The sequence below is a fragment of the Psittacula echo genome (assembly GCF_963264785.1).
Source record: "Psittacula echo genome assembly, chromosome: 2".
In the NCBI taxonomy this organism is placed as follows: Eukaryota; Metazoa; Chordata; class Aves; order Psittaciformes; family Psittacidae; genus Psittacula; species Psittacula echo.
Window position 1 is genome coordinate 160880693 of NC_137737.1, and position 20686 is coordinate 160901378.

The 20686-nt window shown below is 55.0% G+C and overlaps 1 protein-coding gene across 1 annotated transcript; it reads left to right on the top strand.

The window, feature by feature from the left end:
• Window positions 1-4462: 4462 nt before the first annotated feature.
• LOC308217383 (zinc finger TRAF-type-containing protein 1-A-like) lies at window positions 4463-17629 on the top strand. Its single transcript, XM_080610432.1, has 4 exons — window positions 4463-4826; window positions 9854-10092; window positions 12688-12899; window positions 14770-17629. The coding sequence occupies exons 1-4, from the start codon at window positions 4500-4502 to the stop codon at window positions 15159-15161; spliced, it is 1170 nt and encodes a 389-aa protein (XP_080466558.1). The 5' UTR covers window positions 4463-4499; the 3' UTR covers window positions 15162-17629.
• Window positions 17630-20686: the final 3057 nt, after the last annotated feature.

Genomic DNA, 20686 nt, shown 5'->3' on the forward strand with positions numbered 1-20686 from the left:
ACCGGGGTGATACCGGTGGTACCGATGATACCGGGGTGATACCAGGGTGATACCGGTGGTACCGGTGATACCGATGTGATATCGGGGTGATACCGGTGGTACCGATGATACCGGGGTGATACCAGGGTGATACCGGTGGTACCGGTGATACCGGGGTGATACCGGTGGTACCGGGGTGGTACCGGTGGTACCGGTGATACCGGGGTGATATCGGTGGTACCGGGGTGGTACCGGTGGTACCGGTGATACCGGGGTGATACCGGTGGTACCGGGGTGGTACCGGTGGTACCGGTGATACCGGGGTGATACCGGTGGTACCGGTGATATCGGGGTGGCACCAGGGTGGCACCGGGGTGGTACCGGTGGTACTGGGGTGATACCGATGATACCGGGGTGATAGCGGGGCGGTACCGGTGGTACCGGTGGTAGCGGGGTGATACCGGTGACACGGGGGTGGCACGGGGGTGGTTCCGGTGTTCCCGGTGGTGCCGGTACCTGCGCGAGCTTGAGGCGGCGGCCCGGGGCCGCGCGGATCACGAGCGCGATGAGCGCCAGGTACGAGTAGGGCGGCTTCGGGTGGCGCCGGTACCGGAACCGCGGCGGGCGGCAGCGGGGGGGGGCCGGGACCGGGACCGGCGCCGGGCTCGGGCTGGAGTCCAGCGGCAGCGGCGGCATCGCAGGGAGGGACGGGACGGGAATGGGGAAGGGGAAAGAGGTGGGGTGGGAGGGGAGGGGTGGGATGGGAATGGGGTGGGATGGGAGGCATGGGATGGATGGGGTGGGAATGGGGTGGGATGGGTGGGATGGGAGGCATGGGATGGATGGGATGGGAATGGGGTGGGATGGGTGGGATGGGATGGGATGGATTGGATGGGATGAATTAAATGGGATGGTTGGGATGGAATGGGGTAGATCAGATGGGGATAGGATGGATCAGATGGGAATGGGATGGATGGAATGGGCTGTATCAGATGGGATGGGGTGGGATTGATGGATCAAGTGGGATGGATGTATCAGAAAGGGATGGATGGGATGGGATGAAGTGGGATAGGAATGGGATGGATCAAGTGGGATGGAATGGAATGAGATGGGATAGATCAGATGCAAATGGGATGGATCGGATGGGACTGGAATGGGATGGGATGGGATGGATCAGATGGGATGGGGTGGGATTGATGGATCAAATGGGATGGATGTATCAGAAAGGGATGGATGGGATGGGATGGAGCAGGGTAGGGATGGGATGGAGCAGGATAGGAATGGGATTGATCAAGTGGGATGGAATGGAACAGAATGGGATAGATCAGATGCAAATGGCATGGATCAGATGGGAATTTAATGGAATGGGATGGGATGGATCAGATGGGATGGGGTGGGATTGATGGATCAAATGGGATGGAATAGGATGGGGTGGCGTTGATGGATCAGATAGGATGGGGTGGAATGTAATGGGATGGGATGGATCAGATGGGATGAGATGGGATGGGATGGATCAGATGGGATGGGATGGATCAGATGGGATGAGATGGGATGGGATGAGATGGGATGGGATGGATCAGATGGGATGGGGTGGGATGGGATGGATCAGATGGGATGGGATGGATCAGATGGGATGGGATGGATCAGATGGGATGGGGTGGGATGGGATGGGTCAGATGGAACGGGATGGGGTGGCCGGATGGGAAGGGGCGGGCTGGGGAGGAAGACCGGGTACAACGGAACTGGGTGGAACGGGATGCGCCGGGATGCAGCGGTGCTGGAGCAGGGGTCAGTCCTGCACCCCCCTCACGGTGCTGTGCCCCCTTCGCACGCTCCTGTGCACACCTGCGCGGTCACACTCACGTGTGCGGGGCCCTCACACGCAGCCACTGCACCCATTGCACCCCCTGCACCCATTGCACCCCTTGCACCCCCCTGCACCCATTGCACCCCCTGCACCCATTGCACCCCCTGCACCCATTGCACCCCCTGCACCCCCCTGCACCCCTTGCACCCATTGCACCCCTTGCACCCATTGCACCCCTTGCACCCCTTGCACCCCTTGCACCCATTGCACCCCCTGCACCCATTGCACCCCCCTGCACCCCTTGCACCCCCTGCACCCCTTGCACCCCCTGCACCCATTGCACCCCCTGCACCCATTGCACCCCCTGCACCCCTTGCACCCCCTGCACCCATTGCACCCCCTGCACCCATTGCACCCCCTTGCACCCATTGCACCCCCTGCACCCCTTGCACCCATTGCACCCCTTGCACCCATTGCACCCCCCTGCACCCCTTGCACCCATTGCACCCCCTGCACCCCTTGCACCCATTGCACCCGCCTGCACCCCTTGCACCCATTGCACCCCCTGCACCCATTGCACCCCCTGCACCCATTGCACTCCCTGCACCCCTTGCACCCATTGCACCCCCCTGCACCCATTGCACCCCTTGCACCCATTGCACTCCCAGCACCCCTTGCACCCCCTGCACCCATTGCACCCCCTGCACCCATTGCACCCATTGCACCCATTGCACCCCTTGCACCCATTGCACCCCCCTGCACCCCTTGCACCCATTGCACCCCCTGCACCCCTTGCACCCATTGCACCCGCCTGCACCCCTTGCACCCCCTGCACCCATTGCACCCCCTGCACCCATTGCACCCATTGCACCCATTGCACCCCCCTGCACCCATTGCACCCATTGCACCCCTTGCACCCCTTGCACCCATTGCACCCCTTGCACCCCTTGCACCCCCTGCACCCATTGCACCCATTGCACCCCCCTGCACCCATTGCACCCCTTGCACCCCCTGCACCCATTGCACCCCCTGCACCCATTGCACCCCTTGCACCCCTTGCACCCCTTGCACCCCTTGCACCCTCTGCACCCATTGCACCCCTTGCACCCATTGCACCCCTTGCATCCCTTGCACCCCTTGCACCCCGGTGCCCCCCCGCTCCCTTGCCCAAGGGGGGCTCTCGTGGCCCCCCCGTGCCCCCCCCGCACTCGCCCTCCCCGTCCGACCCCAGCCCCGCCCGCAGCCGCAGGCCCCGCCCCTCTCCCCGGCCACGCCCACCTCAGTGACCACGCCCACCAAAGGGGAGCTGTCTGTCCAGTGGTCCCGCCCACCCCCGTGGCCCCGCCCCCACGTCACCAGGTCACGTGGCCCCCGCTTCCCTCGGGCTGCGGCACCGGCAGTACTGGGAGCACTGGGGGCAGCGGTTGTACTGGGGGCAGCGGTTGTACTGGGGGCACTGGTTGTACTGGGGGCACTGGTTGTACTGGGGGCAGCGGTTGTACTGGGGGCACTGGTTGTACTGGGGGCAGCAGTTGTACTGGGGGCAGTGGTTGTACTGGGAGCACTGGTTGTACTGGGGGCAGCAGTTGTACTGGGGGCACTGGTTGTACTGGGGGCACTGGTTGTACTGGGAGCACTGGTTGTACTGGGCGCACTGGTCACACTGGTGCAGTCCATACTGGTCCATACTGTCTGAACTGGTCCATAGTGCTTACACTAGTCCATACTGACCCATACTGGCCCATACTGGTTGCATTGACCCATACTGGCCCATGCCGGCCTGCACTGGCCCATGCTGGCCCGCACTGGCCCATGTTAGTCCATACTGGTTGCACTGGTCCATTCTGGTCAGAGTGGCCCACAGATACCAGTCCATATTGGTCACACTGACCCATACTGATCCATACTGGTCACACTGGTCCATTTCAGTCACACTGTTTGCACTCATCCATACTGGTCACATCGACCCATACCGGTCTATACTGGCTCATACCAGTCCATACTGGCCCTCACTGGTCCACACGAGTCCATACTGGCCGCACTGACTCATACTGGTCCCTATTGATCACACTGGTCCATACTGGTCAGAGTGGCCCATATGAGTCCATACCAGTCACACTGATCCTATACCAGTCCATACTGTCCTGCACTGGCCCATACCGGTCACACTGGTCCATACCGGTCTATACTAGCCCATACCAGTCCATACTGGCCCTCACTGGTCCACACGAGTCCATACTGGCCATACTGACCCATGCTGGTCCCTACTGGTCACACTGGTCCATACTGGTCAGAGTGGCCCATACTGGTCCATACCGGTGGCACTGGTCCATACCGGTCACACCGGTCCATACCGGTCCATACCGGTCGCTCCGGGGAGCTCCCCTCACCCGGCCCCCCCCAAAGCCCCCCGTGGCCCCACCCCCTTCCCCTCTCCCCTTCTCCCATTGGCCCACTCCCTCCGTGACGTCACGCCAGCCCCTCCCCTCCCCCCGGGGTCGACGGCGGCCGGTGCTGGCGTCCAACTCCAGCGCGGCGCGGTGGGCGTGGCGCCGTCCCGGGCGCGCCCTCTGATTGGCCACTTCCCCTCCCGTCCCGCCTCCCTCGGGCGGTGATTGGCGGGATCCCCGCCGGGGCCGTGAAAGGGGAGGGGAAGGGGGGGGGGAAGAAGCCAAGATGGCGGCTGTGGCGGGGTGAGGCGGCGGCGGTGGCGATGTCCGGGGCGGAGGAGCGAGAGGCCGGCGGGGGCCCGGCCGCCCCCTCCGCCCCCTCCGCGGCCCTGCCGGGCCCGGCGGCAGCGGCAGCTCCGGGCGACGCTGGGGGGGGCATCGAGGAGGCGGGGTCGTTGCTCGGCGGGGCCCGGCCGCACGCTGAGGCGGGCGCTGACCCGGACGCGCCGCCCAAGAAGCGGCTGAGGGCGGCGGGGAGCGGCGCCGGGGGCGCGGAGGGGGCGGCGGGGAGCGTGAAGCTGGAGGAGCGGCTTTACTCCGTGCTCTGCTGCACCGTCTGCCTCGACCTGCCCAAGGCCTCGGTCTATCAGGTACCCGCGGCCCCCCGCGAGCCGGGTCCTGCTCCGGGTCCCCCCCTTTGAGCCTCCGGATCTCCCCCCCCTTTGGGCCTCGGGGTCCCCCCCCTTTGGGCCTCGGGGTCCCCCCCCCTTTAGGCCTCTTGAGTCCCCCCTCTTTGGGCCTCGGGGCCCCCCTCTCTTTGGGCCTCGGGGTCCCCCTTCTTTAGGCCTCTTGAGTCCCCCCTCTTTGGGCCTCCGGGTCCCCTCCTGGTGTCCCCCCTCCCCAAAGGCCTCGTCCCCCGTTCTTGGCACCCATTAACCCCCCTGCACCCCCCGGTCCCTGTCACCCCATGGCCTTGGGGACCCCCCCCCCCATAGCACCCATCTTCGTGATGGGGGGGGTTCTCCTTAACCCCCACGTACCCCTCAATGGGGGGGGTTGGGTGCTGCCCCCCCCCCCATTAACCCCAGTTTGTCCCAGTTTAATTCATCCCAAGGGATTCCCCCATCCCGAAGCATCTTCCCTTTGCTCAGCATCCGTGTTGCTGTGCCCCCCAGTACCCCCCGTGTGCCCCCAGTACCAGACGCAAGGATCATTCCTGATCCTTTCCCATAGGCATATCCAACCCCAGCAGAGCCGGTGTGGGATGGGAATGGAATTCCCACCCCTTCCTTCGCTTCAGGGGTTAACCAGGACCCATTCATCCCATTGGGATGAGATTCCTGGGGTCTGGTGCCGGCCAAACCGGCTCCTTTCCGGCCTCATTAAGGATGAAGCCCTAATGAGTGGCTGGAATCCCATGGGATATTGCTCCGTGTGCGTGGCCGGAGCCTCGCTGGAGCCGGTTGAATTCCCGGCTCCGAGGGCAAATCCCGACTCGGTTGGAGCTGGACCAATGGAAGTGGTGGCTGAGCGGATCCGGAGCTAATCCCTGCGGCTGCTCCGGCTTTTCCCTGCCCGCCGGAGGAGTGAAGCTCTTCCCGTGCTCAGGAATGCCGTTGGAATCCAGGGATGAACCTGGAAGCGATGGGATTCCACCTGGGAGCTTCCCATCGGATTCCCGGGGAGGATCTGCACCGCGGGAGCTGAGCTTTCCCACCCTTTGGGATCGTCCACGTCTCACCGGAGCGGTCCAGAGGTGATGGAGCAGGATCCCACTTGGATCACATCTGCTTCCCGCCCCCCTTCCAGCAGCTCCCGATGGATTGGGGGGGGCCAGGATCACCGAAGGCGGCGGCTCCCAAGCTCTGGATATCTGGGATATCTGGATCCTTCTGGGATCTGCTCCTTCCCTCCGCCTTTGCGATGGATTGGGATCGCTCCAGTAAACGCTTCTCCAACCGGTTTCTCCTGAAATCCAGGTTGTTTTGGGATGCAGGGAGGGAAAATCCACGCGGGAGCATCTCTGCGATGGAAGGAGGTGGCAATTCCAGCAATCCAGGGGGGATCCGACCTCGGAATGGGAATGATTTGGAGCTGGATGGATTTATCCTGGTGTCATCCCTGCGATGCTGGCTTTGGCGCCGGACCTGGCACAGGAGCAGCATCCCAAACCCCATCCTGGCATTCCAAGCATTGGGAGCTGATTCCCATCCCTTCACCCCTGGATTTCCTCTCCTCCAGCTCCGGAGCTTTGGTGCTGATCCCGCTCGGATTCGCTCCACCAAACCTGACAGAGAAAATTCCAGCTTTCGGGATCTGAGGGATACAAGGAACAAAGGGGAAGCTTCCCCCCCCCCCTATTTTAGTGCAATTCCAAAGCTCCATTCCCCTCTTCCCAACTGTTTTCTGGGTTATCCCAATCCCGGAGACACGGAACACCAGCACTGGGATTCAACCACCAGGATCTCCATGTTGGGATGGTTTCTTGGGACCATCTGGGACATGACCCCAGCGGATCCATATGGATCCCCTTTCCCAGTGACGGAGCCGATGGTTTCAGTGCAATTCCAAAGCCTCCACATCCCTATTCCCACCTATTTGTAGCTTATCCCAACCTTGGAGCCACCAAAACCCCAGGGTCAGGATCCGGCTGCACCCAGCATCCCCATGTTGAGGTGGATTCCTGGGATCATCCGGGATCCCAGCCCGCCTGCCCCTGGTGCTGATGGATCCCTATGGATCCCTTTGCTGCCGAGGGTTGGTTTCCATGCAATTCCAAGCCTCCACGTCCTCATTCCCACCTCCTTTTAGGTCCTCGCACCCTCAGCATCAGGGTTCGACCCCCCTTTGCTGTGATCCACGTCCATGTGGGACCCAACCCCCTTGTGCCATTGATCCCTATGGATCCCTATGGAGCTGCTGGTTGCTCTCAGCGCAATTCCAAGCCTCCATTCCCTTCTTCCCGACTCCTTTTAGCTCATCCCAACCCCAGGATTCAACCCCCCCCTTCCTGTTAACCCATGACCGATGCATTGAGGCGCTTCCATGTGGGACCCAACCCCCTTGTGCCATTGATCCCTATGGCTGATCCCTATGGAGCTGCTGGTTGGTTTCAATGCAATTCCAAGCCTCCGCTTCCTCATTCCCATTGATCCCTATGGAGCTGCTGGTTGGTTCCAAGGCAATTCCAAGCCTCCGCTTCCTCATTCCCATTGATCCCTATGGAGCTGCTGGTTGGTTCCAAGGCTCCACTTCCTCATTCCCATTGATCCCTATGGAGCTGCTGGTTGGTTCCAAGGCTCCACTTCCTCCTTCCCATTGATCCCTATGGAGCCGCTGGTTGCTTCCAAGCCTCCACTTCTTCCTTCCCATTGATCCCTACGGAGCCGCTGGTTGGTTCCAATTCAATTCCAAGCCTCCCCTTCCTCCTTGCCATTGATCCCTACGGAGCTGCTGGTTGCTTCCAAGCCCTCCCCTTCCTCCTTCCCATTGATCCCTATGGAGCTGCTGCTTGGTTCCAATTCAATTCCAAGCCTCCCCTTCCTGCTTCCCATTGATCCCTATGGAGCTGCTGCTTGGTTCCAATTCAATTCCAAGCCTCCCCTTCCTCCTTCCCATTGATCCCTATGGAGCTGCTGCTTGGTTCCAATTCAATTCCAAGCCTCCCCTTCCTCCTTCCCATTGATCCCTATGGAGCTGCTGCTTGGTTCCAATTCAATTCCAAGCCTCCCCTTCCTCCTTGCCATTGATCCCTACGGAGCTGCTGGTTGCTTCCAAGCCCTCCCCTTCCTCCTTCCCATTGATCCCTACGGAGCTGCTGCTTGGTTCCAATTCAATTCCAAGTGTCCCCTTCCTCCTTCCCATTGATCCCTATGGAGCTGCTGGTTGGTTCCAATTCAATTCCAAGCCTCCCCTTCCTCCTTCCCATTGATCCCTATGGAGCTGCTGCTTGGTTCCAATTCAATTCCAAGCCTCCCCTTCCTCCTTCCCATTGATCCCTATGGAGCTGCTGCTTGGTTCCAATTCAATTCCAAGCCTCCCCTTCCTCCTTCCCATTGATCCCTATGGAGCTGCTGCTTGGTTCCAATTCAATTCCAAGTGTCCCCTTCCTCCTTCCCATTGATCCCTATGGAGCTGCTGCTTGGTTCCAATTCAATTCCAAGCCTCCCCTTCCTCCTTCCCATTGATCCCTATGGAGCTGCTGCTTGGTTCCAATTCAATTCCAAGTGTCCCCTTCCTCCTTCCCATTGATCCCTACGGAGCTGCTGGTTGGTTCCAATTCAATTCCAAGCCTCCCCTTCCTCCTTCCCATTGATCCCTATGGAGCTGCTGCTTGGTTCCAATTCAATTCCAAGCCTCCCCTTCCTCCTTCCCATTGATCCCTATGGAGCTGCTGCTTGGTTCCAATTCAATTCCAAGCCTCCCCTTCCTCCTTCCCATTGATCCCTATGGAGCTGCTGCTTGGTTCCAATTCAATTCCAAGTGTCCCCTTCCTCCTTCCCATTGATCCCTACGGAGCTGCTGCTTGGTTCCAATTCAATTCCAAGCCTCCCCTTCCTCCTTCCCATTGATCCCTATGGAGCTGCTGCTTGGTTCCAATTCAATTCCAAGCCTCCCCTTCCTCCTTCCCATTGATCCCTATGGAGCTGCTGCTTGGTTCCAATTCAATTCCAAGCCTCCCCTTCCTCCTTCCCATTGATCCCTATGGAGCTGCTGCTTGGTTCCAATTCAATTCCAAGTGTCCCCTTCCTCCTTCCCATTGATCCCTACGGAGCTGCTGCTTGGTTCCAATTCAATTCCAAGCCTCCCCTTCCTCCTTCCCATTGATCCCTATGGAGCTGCTGCTTGGTTCCAATTCAATTCCAAGCCTCCCCTTCCTCCTTCCCATTGATCCCTACGGAGCCGCTGCTTGGTTCCAATTCAATTCCAAGCCTCCCCTTCCTGCTTCCCATTGATCCCTATGGAGCTGCTGCTTGGTTCCAATTCAATTCCAAGCCTCCCCTTCCTCCTTGCCATTGATCCCTATGGAGCTGCTGCTTGGTTCCAATTCAATTCCAAGCCTCCCCTTCCTCCTTGCCGTTGATCCCTACGGAGCCGCTGCTTGGTTCCGAGCCCTCCCCTTCCTCCTTCCCATTGATCCCTATGGAGCTGCTGCTTGGTTCCAATTCAATTCCAAGCCTCCCCTTCCTCCTTCCCATTGATCCCTATGGAGCTGCTGCTTGGTTCCAATTCAATTCCAAGCCTCCCCTTCCTCCTTCCCATTGATCCCTATGGAGCTGCTGCTTGGTTCCAATTCAATTCCAAGCCTCCCCTTCCTCCTTGCCGTTGATCCCTACGGAGCCGCTGCTTGGTTCCGAGCCCTCCCCTTCCTCCTTCCCATTGATCCCTATGGAGCTGCTGCTTGGTTCCAATTCAATTCCAAGCCTCCCCTTCCTCCTTCCCATTGATCCCTATGGAGCTGCTGCTTGGTTCCAATTCAATTCCAAGTGTCCCCTTCCTCCTTCCCATTGATCCCTACGGAGCTGCTGCTTGGTTCCAATTCAATTCCAAGCCTCCCCTTCCTCCTTCCCATTGATCCCTACGGAGCCGCTGCTTGGTTCCGAGCCCTCCGCTGCCCGCTTCCCCTGTCCCGCCCTGGCTGCGGTCCCTGGGTCCCTGACTCGCTGTCTCCCCGCAGTGCACCAACGGGCACCTGATGTGCGCCGGGTGCTTCATCCACCTGCTGGCGGACGCGCGGCTCAAGGAGGAGCAGGCCACGTGCCCCAACTGCCGCTGCGAGATCAGCAAGAGCCTGTGCTGCCGGAACCTGGCCGTGGAGAAGGCGGTCAGCGAGCTGCCCTCCGAGTGCGCCTTCTGCACCCGCCAGTTCCCCCGCGCCCTGCTCGACCGGCACCAGAAGGACGAGTGCCACGACCGGTACGGGCAGCGGGGCGCGACGGGACGGGGGGCATGGCGGTTCCGATGGGGAATGGGGTGCATGGCGGTTCCGATGGGGAACGGGGGTGCATGGCGGTTCCGATGGGGAACGGGGGGGCATGGGGGTTCCGATGGGGAATGGGGTGCATGGGGGTTCCGATGGGGAATGGGGTGCATGGCGGTTCCGATGGGGAATGGGGTGCATGGGGGTTCCAATGGGGAATGGGGTGCATGGGGGTTCCAATGGGGAATGGGGTGCATGGGGGTTCCATTGGGGAATGGGGTGCATGGGGGTTCCGATGGGGAACGGGGGGGCATGGGGGTTCCGATGGGGAATGGGGGGGCATGGGGGTTCCATTGGGGAATGGGGTGCATGGGGGTTCCAATGGGGAATGGGGTGCATGGCGGTTCCGATGGGGAACGGGGGGGCATGGGGGTTCCGATGGGGAATGGGGTGCATGGGGGTTCCAATGGGGAATGGGGTGCATGGCGGTTCCGATGGGGAATGGGGTGCATGGGGGTTCCGATGGGGAATGGGGTGCATGGGGGTTCCGATGGGGAACGGGGGGGCATGGGGGTTCCGATGGGGAATGGGGTGCATGGGGGTTCCGATGAGGAACGGGGGGGCATGGGGGTTCCAATGGGGAATGGGGTGCATGGGGGTTCCGATGGAGAATGGGGTGCATGGCGGTTCCATTGGGGAATGGGGTGCATGGGGGTTCCATTGGGGAATGGGGTGCATGGGGGTTCCATTGGGGAATGGGGTGCATGGGGGTTCCGATGGGGAATGGGGTGCATGGGGGTTCCAATAGGGAATGGGGTGCATGGGGGTTCCAATGGGGAATGGGGTGCATGGGGGTTCCAATGGGGAATGGGGTGCATGGGGGTTCCTATGGGGCATGGGGGTGCATGGGGGTTCCGATGGGGAATTTGGTGCATGGGGGTTCCAATAGGGAATGGTGCTGGATTGTGATTCCAATAGGGAATGGGGGTGGATTGGTGTTCCAATAGGGAATGGGGGTGGATTGGGGTTCCAATGGGGAATGGGGGTTGATCGGGGTTCCAATAGGGAATGAGGGTGGATTGGGGTTCCAATAGGGAATGGTGCTGGATTGTGATTCCAATAGGGAATGGGGGTGGATTGGTGTTCCAATAGGGAATGGGGGTGGATTGGGGTTCCAATAGGGAATGGGGGTGGATTGGGGTTCCAATAGGGAATGGGGGTGGATCGGGGTTCCAATAGGGAATGGAGGTGGATTGGGGTTCCAATAGGGAATGGGGGTGGATCAGGGTTCCAATAGGGAATGGGGGTGGATCGGGGTTCCAATAGGGAATGGTGCTGGATTGTGATTCCAATAGGGAATGGTGGTGGGGATGGAGAGCAGGGCCTGTGTTTCCAATAGGGAATGGTGCTGGGGGTGGAGAGCAGGGCCTGTGATTCCAATAAGGAATGGTGCTGGATTGTTTTTCCGATAGGGAATGGTGCTGGATTGTGTTTCCAATAGGTAATGATGCTGGTTTGTGTTTCCAATAGGGAATGGTGCTGGATTGTGATTCCAATAGACAATGGTGGTGGGGATGGAGAGCAGGGCCTGTGTTTCCAATAGGGAATGGTGGTGGGGATGGAGAGCAGGGCCTGTGATTCCAATAAGGAATGGTGCTGGATTGTTTTTCCGATAGGGAATGGTGCTGGATTGTGTTTCCAATAGGCAATGATGCTGGTTTGTGTTTCCAATAGGGAATGGTGCTGGATTGTGATTCCAATAGAGAATGGTGGTGGGGATGGAGAGCAGGGCCTGTGATTCCAATAGGGAATGGTGCTGGGGATGGAGAGCAGGACCTGTGTTTCCAATAGGGAATGGTGCTGGGGATGGAGAGCAGGACCTGTGTTTCCAATAGGGAATTTTGCTAGGCTGGATTCCCAACAGGGAATGGTGCTGGGGATGGAGACCAGGACATGTATTCCCAATAGGGAATGGTGCTGAGGATGGAGTCCAGGGCCTGTATTCCCAGCAGGGAATGGTTCTGATTTGTGTTTCCAGTAGGGAATGGTGCTGGGAATGGTGTCCAGGGTCTGTATTCCCAGCAGGGAATGGTGCTGGGGATGGAGCCCAGGACCTGTGTTCCCAACAGAGAATGGTGCTGGGCTGGGTTTCCTGCTGGGAATGGTGTCCAGGGCCTGTATTCCCAGCAGGGAATGGTTCTGGGATGTGTTCCCATTAGGGAATGGTGCTGGGGTTGTATTCCCAGCCTGGAGAAGAGTGCCTAAAGGGACTACAGGAAAACCTGGAGAGGGGCTTTGGACACGGGATGCAGGGATGGGATGAGGAGGAATGGAAAGAAGGAAGAGCTGGATGGGATCTTGGGATCCTCACCAGGAGGGCGGTGGGACTTGGGAATGGGTGGAATGGAGAAGATCCGGATGCTCCATTCTGGAAGTGCTTGGAGGGGGCTTGGACCAACCTGCTCCAGCGGAAGGTGTCCCTATGGAGCTAGATGATCCCCAAGGTCCCTTCCAACCCCATCCCCTCCCTCATTCCCTGATCCACAAGGTTCTATCCCAATCCAATGCCTATTCCCAACCTCTCTTCTCAGGGTGACCCAGTGCAAGTACAAGCGCATCGGCTGCCCCTGGCAGGGCCCTTACCACGAGCTGACGGTGCACGAGGCCGAGTGCACCCATCCCACCAAAACCGGGAACGAGCTCATGGACATCCTGGATGAGATGGACCAGACGAGGAAGAAGGAGATGCAGCTCTACAACAGCATCTTCAACCTGCTCAGCTTCGAGAAGATCGGCTACACAGGTAACCCGCCTCCATGCTGGTCCTGCATCCTCCTCCTCCATCCTCCTCCTCCATCCTCCATCCTCCATCCTCCATCCTCCATCCTCCATCCTCCATCCTCCATCCTCCATCCTCCATCCTCCATCCTCCATCCTCCATCCTCCATCCTCCATCCTCCATCCTCATCCTCCATCCTCCTCCTCCATCCTCATCCTCCATCCTCCATCCTCCATCCTCCATCCTCCATCCTCCATCCTCCATCCTCCATCCTCCATCCTCCATCCTCCATCCTCCATCCTCCTCCTCCATCCTCCATCCTCCATCCTCCATCCTCATCCTCCATCCTCATCCTCCATCCTCCATCCTCATCCTCCATCCTCCATCCTCATCCTCCATCCTCCATCCTCCATCCTCATCCTCCATCCTCATCCTCCATCCTCCATCCTCCATCCTCCATCCTCCATCCTCCATCCTCCATCCTCATCCTCCATCCTCATCCTCCATCCTCCATCCTCATCCTCCATCCTCATCCTCCATCCTCCATCCTCCATCCTCCATCCTCCATCCTCCATCCTCATCCTCCATCCTCCATCCTCATCCTCCATCCTCCATCCTCCATCCTCCATCCTCCATCCTCCATCCTCCATCCTCCATCCTCCATCCTCATCCTCCATCCTCCATCCTCCATCCTCCATCCTCCATCCTCATCCTCCATCCTCCGTCCTCCTCCTCCCTGCTCCCGGCCCCACCAGCCGGGATCCCTGTGCTGCTGGGTGGGTTTGGGATGGGGTTTGGGCTCTGAACCCACTTGGGATGGGGATGTGGTGGCAGGGAAGGGGGGGCCTTGCCTTGGGTCCATGGGGTTAAAGCCGGGTCCAAGCCCGGATGGGGTTGGCTTGAAACGTGCCTGGAGGCAAGGGGGAAGCAGCAGCTTGGGGTGGGGGTGATCCCACTTGTCCCTCTCTCCCTTCTCCCTTCTCCCTTCTCCCTTCTCCCTTCTCCCTTCTCCCTTCTCCCTTCTCCCTTCTCCCTTCTCCCTTCTCCCTTCTCCCTTCTCCCTTCTCCCTTCTCCCTTCTCCCTTCTCCCTTCTCCCTTCTCCCTTCTCCCTTCTCCCTTCCCTTCTCCCTTCTCCCACCCTTCCCCTCCCTTTTTCTCCTCCTTCTCCCCCCTTTTCCTCCCTTCTCCTTCCTGCCTTACTCCTACTTTTCCTCCCGCCCCTTTCCCTCTTCTCCTCCTCCCTGTCTCTCCTGCCACTCCACCAGGCACCATTAAAGCCCTTTGGTGGCCACCAGTGGTTGCCAGCTCATTGTATGGCACTGCCCAAGCCCTTTGGTGCCTGCTGACCATTGCATGGCACTGCCCAAGCCCCTTGGTGACCATTGCCAGCTCATTGCATGGCATTGCCCAAGCCCTTTGGTGCCTGCTGACCATTGCATGGCACTGCCCAAGCCCTTTGGTGACCATTGCCAGCTCATTGCATGGCATTGCCCAAGCCCCTTGGTGACCATTGCCAGCTCATTGCATGGCATTGCCCAAGCCCTTTGGTGCCTGGTGACCATCGCATGGCATTGCCCAAGCCCCTTGGTGACCATTGCCAGCTCATTGCATGGCACTGCCCAAGCCCTTTGGTGACCATTGCCAGCTCATTGTATGGCACTGCCCAAGCCCTTTGGTGACCATTGCCAGCTCATTGTATGGCACTGCCCAAGCCCTTTGGTGCCTGGTGACCATCGCATGGCATTGCCCAAGCCCCTTGGTAGCCCTTCCCTCCCCATCTCCCCCATCAGCCCTTCCCCTCCGCCAGCCCGATCCCCCCCCATAACCACCCCCATTGACCCCCTCTTTGGGGGGGGGGGGGGCGACCCGGGGGCCTCTCTCTCCCCATCGCAGAGGTCCAGTTCCGCCCGTACCGCACCGACGACTTCATCACGCGCCTCTACTACGAGACGCCGCGCTTGACCGTGCTCAACCAGACCTGGGTGCTGAAGGCGCGCGTCAACGACTCCGAGCGCAACCCCAACCTCTCCTGCAAGCGCACGCTCTCCTTCCAGCTCATCCTCAAGAGCAAGATCAACTCCCCCATGGAATGCTCCTTCCTGCTGCTGGAAGGGCCCTACGACGACGTCAAGATCCGGCCCGTCATCTACCACTTCGTCTTCAGCAACGAGAGCAACGAGACGGATTACATGGCGCTGCCCATCGTCGACTCGGTGGAGTGCAACAAACTGCTGGCGGCCAAGAACATCAACCTGAGGCTTTTTATATTCCAGATCCAGAAGTGAGACTTTGGGGGGGGGGGGAAGCCCCAAAAAATCCGGGGGAAAAACGCGAGAAACTTGGGGGAAACGCAAAAAAAACTGGGGAAAACCTGGGGGAAAACCCAGAAAACCTGGGAAAAACCCCCCAAAACTGGGAAAAACCCAAAAAACTGGGAAAAACTTGGGAAAACCACGCAAAAATCCTGGGGGAAAACCCAAAAATCCTGGGAAAACCACAGAAATCCAGGGAAAAACCCCCCAAAACTGGGAAAACCCCAAAAAACCTGGGAAAAACACACAAAAAACCTGGGGGAAAACACAAAAGCCCAGGAAAAACACAAAAATCCTGGGAAAAACCCCCACAAAACTGGGAAAAACCCAAAAAACCTGGGAAAGACACACGAAAAACCTGGGGGAAAACACAAAAAAACTGGGAAAAAACTTAAAAACCCTGGGGAAAAATACAAAAGACCTGGGGAAAAACCTAAAAAACCAGGAAAAAACCTGGGGGAAAACCCAAAAAACTGGGAAAAACACAAAAAACCTGGGGGAAACCCAAAAAACCTGGGGGAAACCCCAGAAAACCAGGAAACCCCCCCAAAACGTGGGAAAACCGCACAGAAACCTGGGAAAAACCAAAAAAAACCTGGGAAAAACCACAAAAAACCCGGGAAAACTGCAAAACCCTGGGAACCCCCCCCAAAACGCACACGGAAATGGGGCAGAAACCCCACGAGGAACTTGGCGAACACCCGGGAGACTCGGAAAATCCCTTTGGAAGCGCCGCCGACGCCCCCAGAAGCATAAAAAGGCGAAAAATGGCCCCAAAACCCCCCCAAAACCCCCTCCTAAAAAGGCTGCGGTTTTGGTAAAACCGGGCCCGCGGAAACCGAAGTGCAAAAGCTTCAATAGCGCTCAAAAAAGGTGAAGAAACACCCAAAAAGACCCCCGAATTAGCCCCCAAAGTGTCAAAATTGGGCCAAATGAACCCAAATACGGCCCCGATAAACCTAAAGAGAAGACCCCAAGGAACGCCCCAAAACCACCACTTAAACGCTAAACGAAAGCCCCCAAAAGGCCCCAAAACCTCCGAAAACCCCCAAAAAGAGGCCCCAAGAAACCCTCAAAATGGCCCCAAAGGGCTCAAAACCAGGCCTCAAAAAGTCAAAATTGGGCCAAATGAGCTCAGGGCCCCCCAAAACCCCAAAAAGGCCCAAATTGACCCTAAAAAGGCAAAACCCAAGAGGCTGGAAATGAGGTCGAAAGAGGCCCTGAGAACGCCCCAAAGAGACCCAAAACTGCCCCCAAACCCCCTAAACTTTGGCCCTGGGAGCCTCTTCAAGAAAAGCCCCAGAAACCCCCCAAAAAGGTCCCAAAATCCTCAAAAATGGCCCCCAAAAACCCTAAAAGCTTCGAAACGGCCCCAAACCCCCCCAAATAAGGCCAAGACCCCCCCAAAATGGCCCTGAGAACCTCGAAACCAGACCCCTAAAGAGTCAGAATTGGGCCCAAGGGACTCAAAGCCCCAAGAAGCGCCCCAAAAACACCTTTAGAAACAAAAGGCCCCAAAACCCCCAAAAATGACCCCAAAAAGAGGCCCCGAGAAACTCTCAAAACAGCCCCAACCCGACCCAAAAACGGCCCCGAGAAACCACAAAAAGGCCCCAAAACGCTCAAACCCCCAGGAGAGTCCAACAAAGGCTCCATAAACCCCTAAAAGGTCCGAAAAACCTCGGAAAAAAGCAAAATCGGACTCAAAAATGACCCCAAAAGACTAAAAAGAGACCCAAAACGGCTAAAATGGCCCAAGAGACCCCAAAGAGGCCCCAAAACACTCAAAAAAGACCCCAAAAAGGCCCCAAAACACTCAAAAAAGACCCCAAAAAGGCCCCAAAAACCCCTCCCCAAAGGCTGCACGAAGCTCATAGAAAAGGGCCAAAACCCCTAAAAATGACCCCAAAAGACTCAAAATTTGGCCCCCAAAACCTCCTAAAACGGCCGTGAAAGACACAAAAGAGGCCAAAAGGCCCCAAAAAGTCCAGAAACGCCCCCAAATTGCCCCAAAAGACCCCAAAAAGGCCCCCCCAAAAAAATGTTCAAAAAACCCCCAAAAATGGCCCTGAGAAATTCAAAAAATCCCCCCAAATGTCAAAAATCTCCAACGAAAGCATCAAATATCCCCAAAACCCACAAAACCGCCCCAAAAATGCCCTAAAACACCCCAGAAACGCCCCAAAACCTAAAAAAAACCCCCAAAATTTCCCAAAATTCAAACAAGAACTAAAAAAAACCCCCACAATTGACGCGGAAACGGCAAAACGCACCCCAAAACGGCAGCGGCCCCCGGTTTGCCCCTCCCCCACCGCTCCGGAAGTTGCTGGAAATGTGGGAATTTGACCCCAAATCCCTCGGGATCGGCGCCGGGACTGGAGGGGGAGGGGCGGCTCCTCCGGATGTTTTTCTTGTGTAGAATAAACCAAAATGGGAATTTTCCAAGATTTGGGGGTTTTTGGGGGGATTTGGGAGGATTTGGAGATTCCAGCGGGGCTCCGAGCCCTCCATAGGGGAAATTCCCACAGGAAAGGGGTCCTGCCCCTCCCCCACCGGAAAACATCGGGGGGGGGGGAGGGAATTCTGAGGGGTTTTGGCCTCAAAACTTGAATTTTGGGGAATTCTGGCTCAATCTGAATTTTGGGTTTTCTTTTCCCTCAAAACTGGAATTTTGGAGGTTTTTTGCTCAAAGTTTGAATTTTAGGGGTTTTTTTCACTCGAAACTTGAATTTTGGAAGTTTTTTGGCTCATAATCTGAATTTTGGGGTTTTCATTTTCCTCAAAAGTTGAATTTTGAAGGTTTTTTAATTCAAAATCTGAATTTTAGGCATTTGTTTTCCCTCCAAAGTTGAATTTTGGAGGTTTTTTTGGCTGAAAATCTGAATTTTGGATTTTCTTTTCCCTCAAAAGTTGAATTTTGGGAATTTTTTCCTCAAAACTTGAGGTTTCAGGTGTTGGTTTTATAAGAAAATTGAATTTTGGGTTTTTTTCCCTTAAAACTTGAAGTTTGGGGTATTCTTCCTTGAAAACTTGATTTTTTGGGGATTTTTTTCCCCTCAGAACTTCAATTTTAGGGTTTTTTCCCTCAAAATCTGAATTTTTAGGTTTTCTTTTCCCTCAAAACTTGGTTTTTTTTTAAACTTGAGGTTTGAGGATATTTTCCTTCAAAACTTGAATTTTGGGGGTTTTTTCCCTCAAAATTTGAATTTTGGGATTTTCCTTCAAAATTGAAGCTTTAAGGATTTTTTTTTTCCTTAAATCTTGAAGTTTTCTTTTGTTTTCCCCTCAAAACTCCACGTTTTTGGTCGGTTTTTTTTCCTACCAAAATAGAAGGATTTTGGTTGCTTCTTTTTCCCAAAAACTTGACATTTTGGTTGATTTTCCCCAAAATTGAGATTTTTGGGTTTTTCTTTGCTCAAACATTCAGGTTTCAGTTGTTGTTTCCTGTTGTTTAAGGTCTTTTGTGGGGTTTTTCCCCCAAAACTTGAAGCTTTTGGGGTCTTTTTCCCCCAATCCTTAAGGATTTGTTCGGTTTTCCAAAAAAATCTTCACTATTTCGGTGTTTTCCCCAAAGTTGAGAATTTGGTTGGGGTTTTTTGTTCATTTTGGGACGGTTTTTGTTCATTTTGGGGGGTTTTGTTTGGGTCTTTTTTTGATTTCAAAATTTGCGATTTTCTTTAACAAAAAATGCGATTTTTTTTAAATCCCAAATTTACAGAATTTTTTTCTGTTTTCCTTAACAAAAATGAGGGGGTTTTTTTAACACCAAATTGAGGGAATTTTTGTGGTTTTCTTTAACAAAAATGAGGGGTTTTTTTAAATCCCAAATTTAGGGATTTTTTTGTGATTTCCTTTAACAAAAAATGCGACTTTTTTTCCCAATACCAAATTTAGGGAATTTTTGTGATTTTTGTTAACAAAAATGAGATATATTTTTTTTTTTAATCCCAAATTGAGGGAATTTTTGTGGTTTTCTTTAGTAAAAATGAGGGGTTTTTTTTCCAATACCAAATTTAGGGAATTTTTGTGTTTTTCTTTAACAAAAATGAGATTTTTTTCCCCAGTCCCAAATTGGGGGAATTTTTGTGATTTTTACAAAACCTGAGGTTTATTTTATGGGGTTTGCTTCGATTTCGTTTTGCCCAAACTGGGAGGGGGTTCAGTGGGGGAGGGGCGGCTTTGCCAGGGCGGAAAATCGGGACTTTGGGGGTGGGTTAGGAAAAAAACCCCCAAAACCCCAAAATTTGAGGTTTTGTTTCCTTGGTGCTTTCTCTTTTTGTTGTTTTTTTTGGTTTTGTGGGGGTTTATTTGGGTGGTTTTTGGGGTTTTTTTTGTTTGTTTTGGGTTTTTTTTGGTTTTGGGGTTTTTTTTTGTGGGTTTTTCTGGGTTTTTTTTGTTTTTTGGTTTGGTTTTGCGGGGTTTGGGGGTTTTTGTTTGGGGTTTTTTTCTTTTTGTGCTTTCTTGTGGGTTTTTTTTTTGGTTTTTTTTTTTGTTTTTTGGTTTTGTGAGGTTTTGGGGGCGTTTCTGGTTTTTTTCTTTTTGTGCTTTTTTTGGATTTTTCTGGGGTTTTGGGGGTTTTGTTTGTTGCGTTTGTGGTTTTGGGGTTTGGTTTGGGTTCTTTTGGCTTTGGGGCGTTTTTGGAGGGGTTTTGGGGTTTTTTTGGTTTGGGGTTTTTTTTCTTTTTGTCCTTTTTTGTGGGTTTTTCGCTGGGTTTTTTGCTGGGTTTTTTGCTGGGTTTTTTGGGTTTTTGTTGGTTTTGTGAGGTTTTGGGGTTTGGGGGGGGGTTGGTTTTATCTTTTTGTGCTTTTTTGTGGGGTTTCCTGGAGGATTTTTTGGGGGTTTTGTTTGGTTTTGTGATTTGCGGGATTTTTTGGTTTGGGTTTTTTTGGCCGTTTTGTGCTTTTTTTCTGGATTTTCCTTTTTTTGTTTTTGGGGTTTTTTTTTTTTCCATTTTTCTGGGGTTTTTTTGGTTTTTTTTTTTGTTTGTTTGTTTTTTCTGTTTTTTTTTTTTGTTTTTTGTTTTTTACAGGTTTTTTGTGGAGTTTTTTGTTTATTTGCCTTCTTTCCTTTTTTCCATTATAATTATTTAATCCCCTCAGCGTTTTTACCAAAACTTTGGGGTTTTGGGGGATTTTGGGTTTCTCATTTGGGGGGGGGTTTTGCCGTTGGGATTTTTTGGGGTTTTGGGGGATTTTTGGGGTTTTGGGGGGTTTTTTCTGTTTGGTTTTGGGTTTTTTTGCTTGAGTTTTTTTTTCTTTGTTTTCCCTCCATTTTTTCCCCTTTCAACCCCAAAATCTCCAATTTTGGTGTTGTTCTGTCCTTATTTTTGGCCTTTTTTTTACCAAACCTCCCTTTATTCCACCAACTCCTTTCCATTTTCCCGAATTGCAGGGTTTCTCCCTCCCCAAAATGTGATTCTTTGCGTGGGTTTTAACCGAAATTCGCGGGGTTTTGCTGCTCCTTGGGCCAAAATTTGACGTTTTGTGGCTTTTTTAACC

Excerpts from the sequence above, each read along its gene's own strand:
- LOC308217383 (XM_080610432.1), top strand. The coding sequence starts at position 4,500 with ATGTCCGGGGCGGAGGAGCGAGAGGCCGGCGGGGGCCCGGCCGCCCCC. Across the intron at positions 10,093-12,687 it reads AAGGACGAGTGCCACGACCG|GGTGACCCAGTGCAAGTACA; the intron begins GTACGGGCAGCG and ends CTCTCTTCTCAG. Across the intron at positions 12,900-14,769 it reads CGAGAAGATCGGCTACACAG|AGGTCCAGTTCCGCCCGTAC; the intron begins GTAACCCGCCTC and ends TCCCCATCGCAG.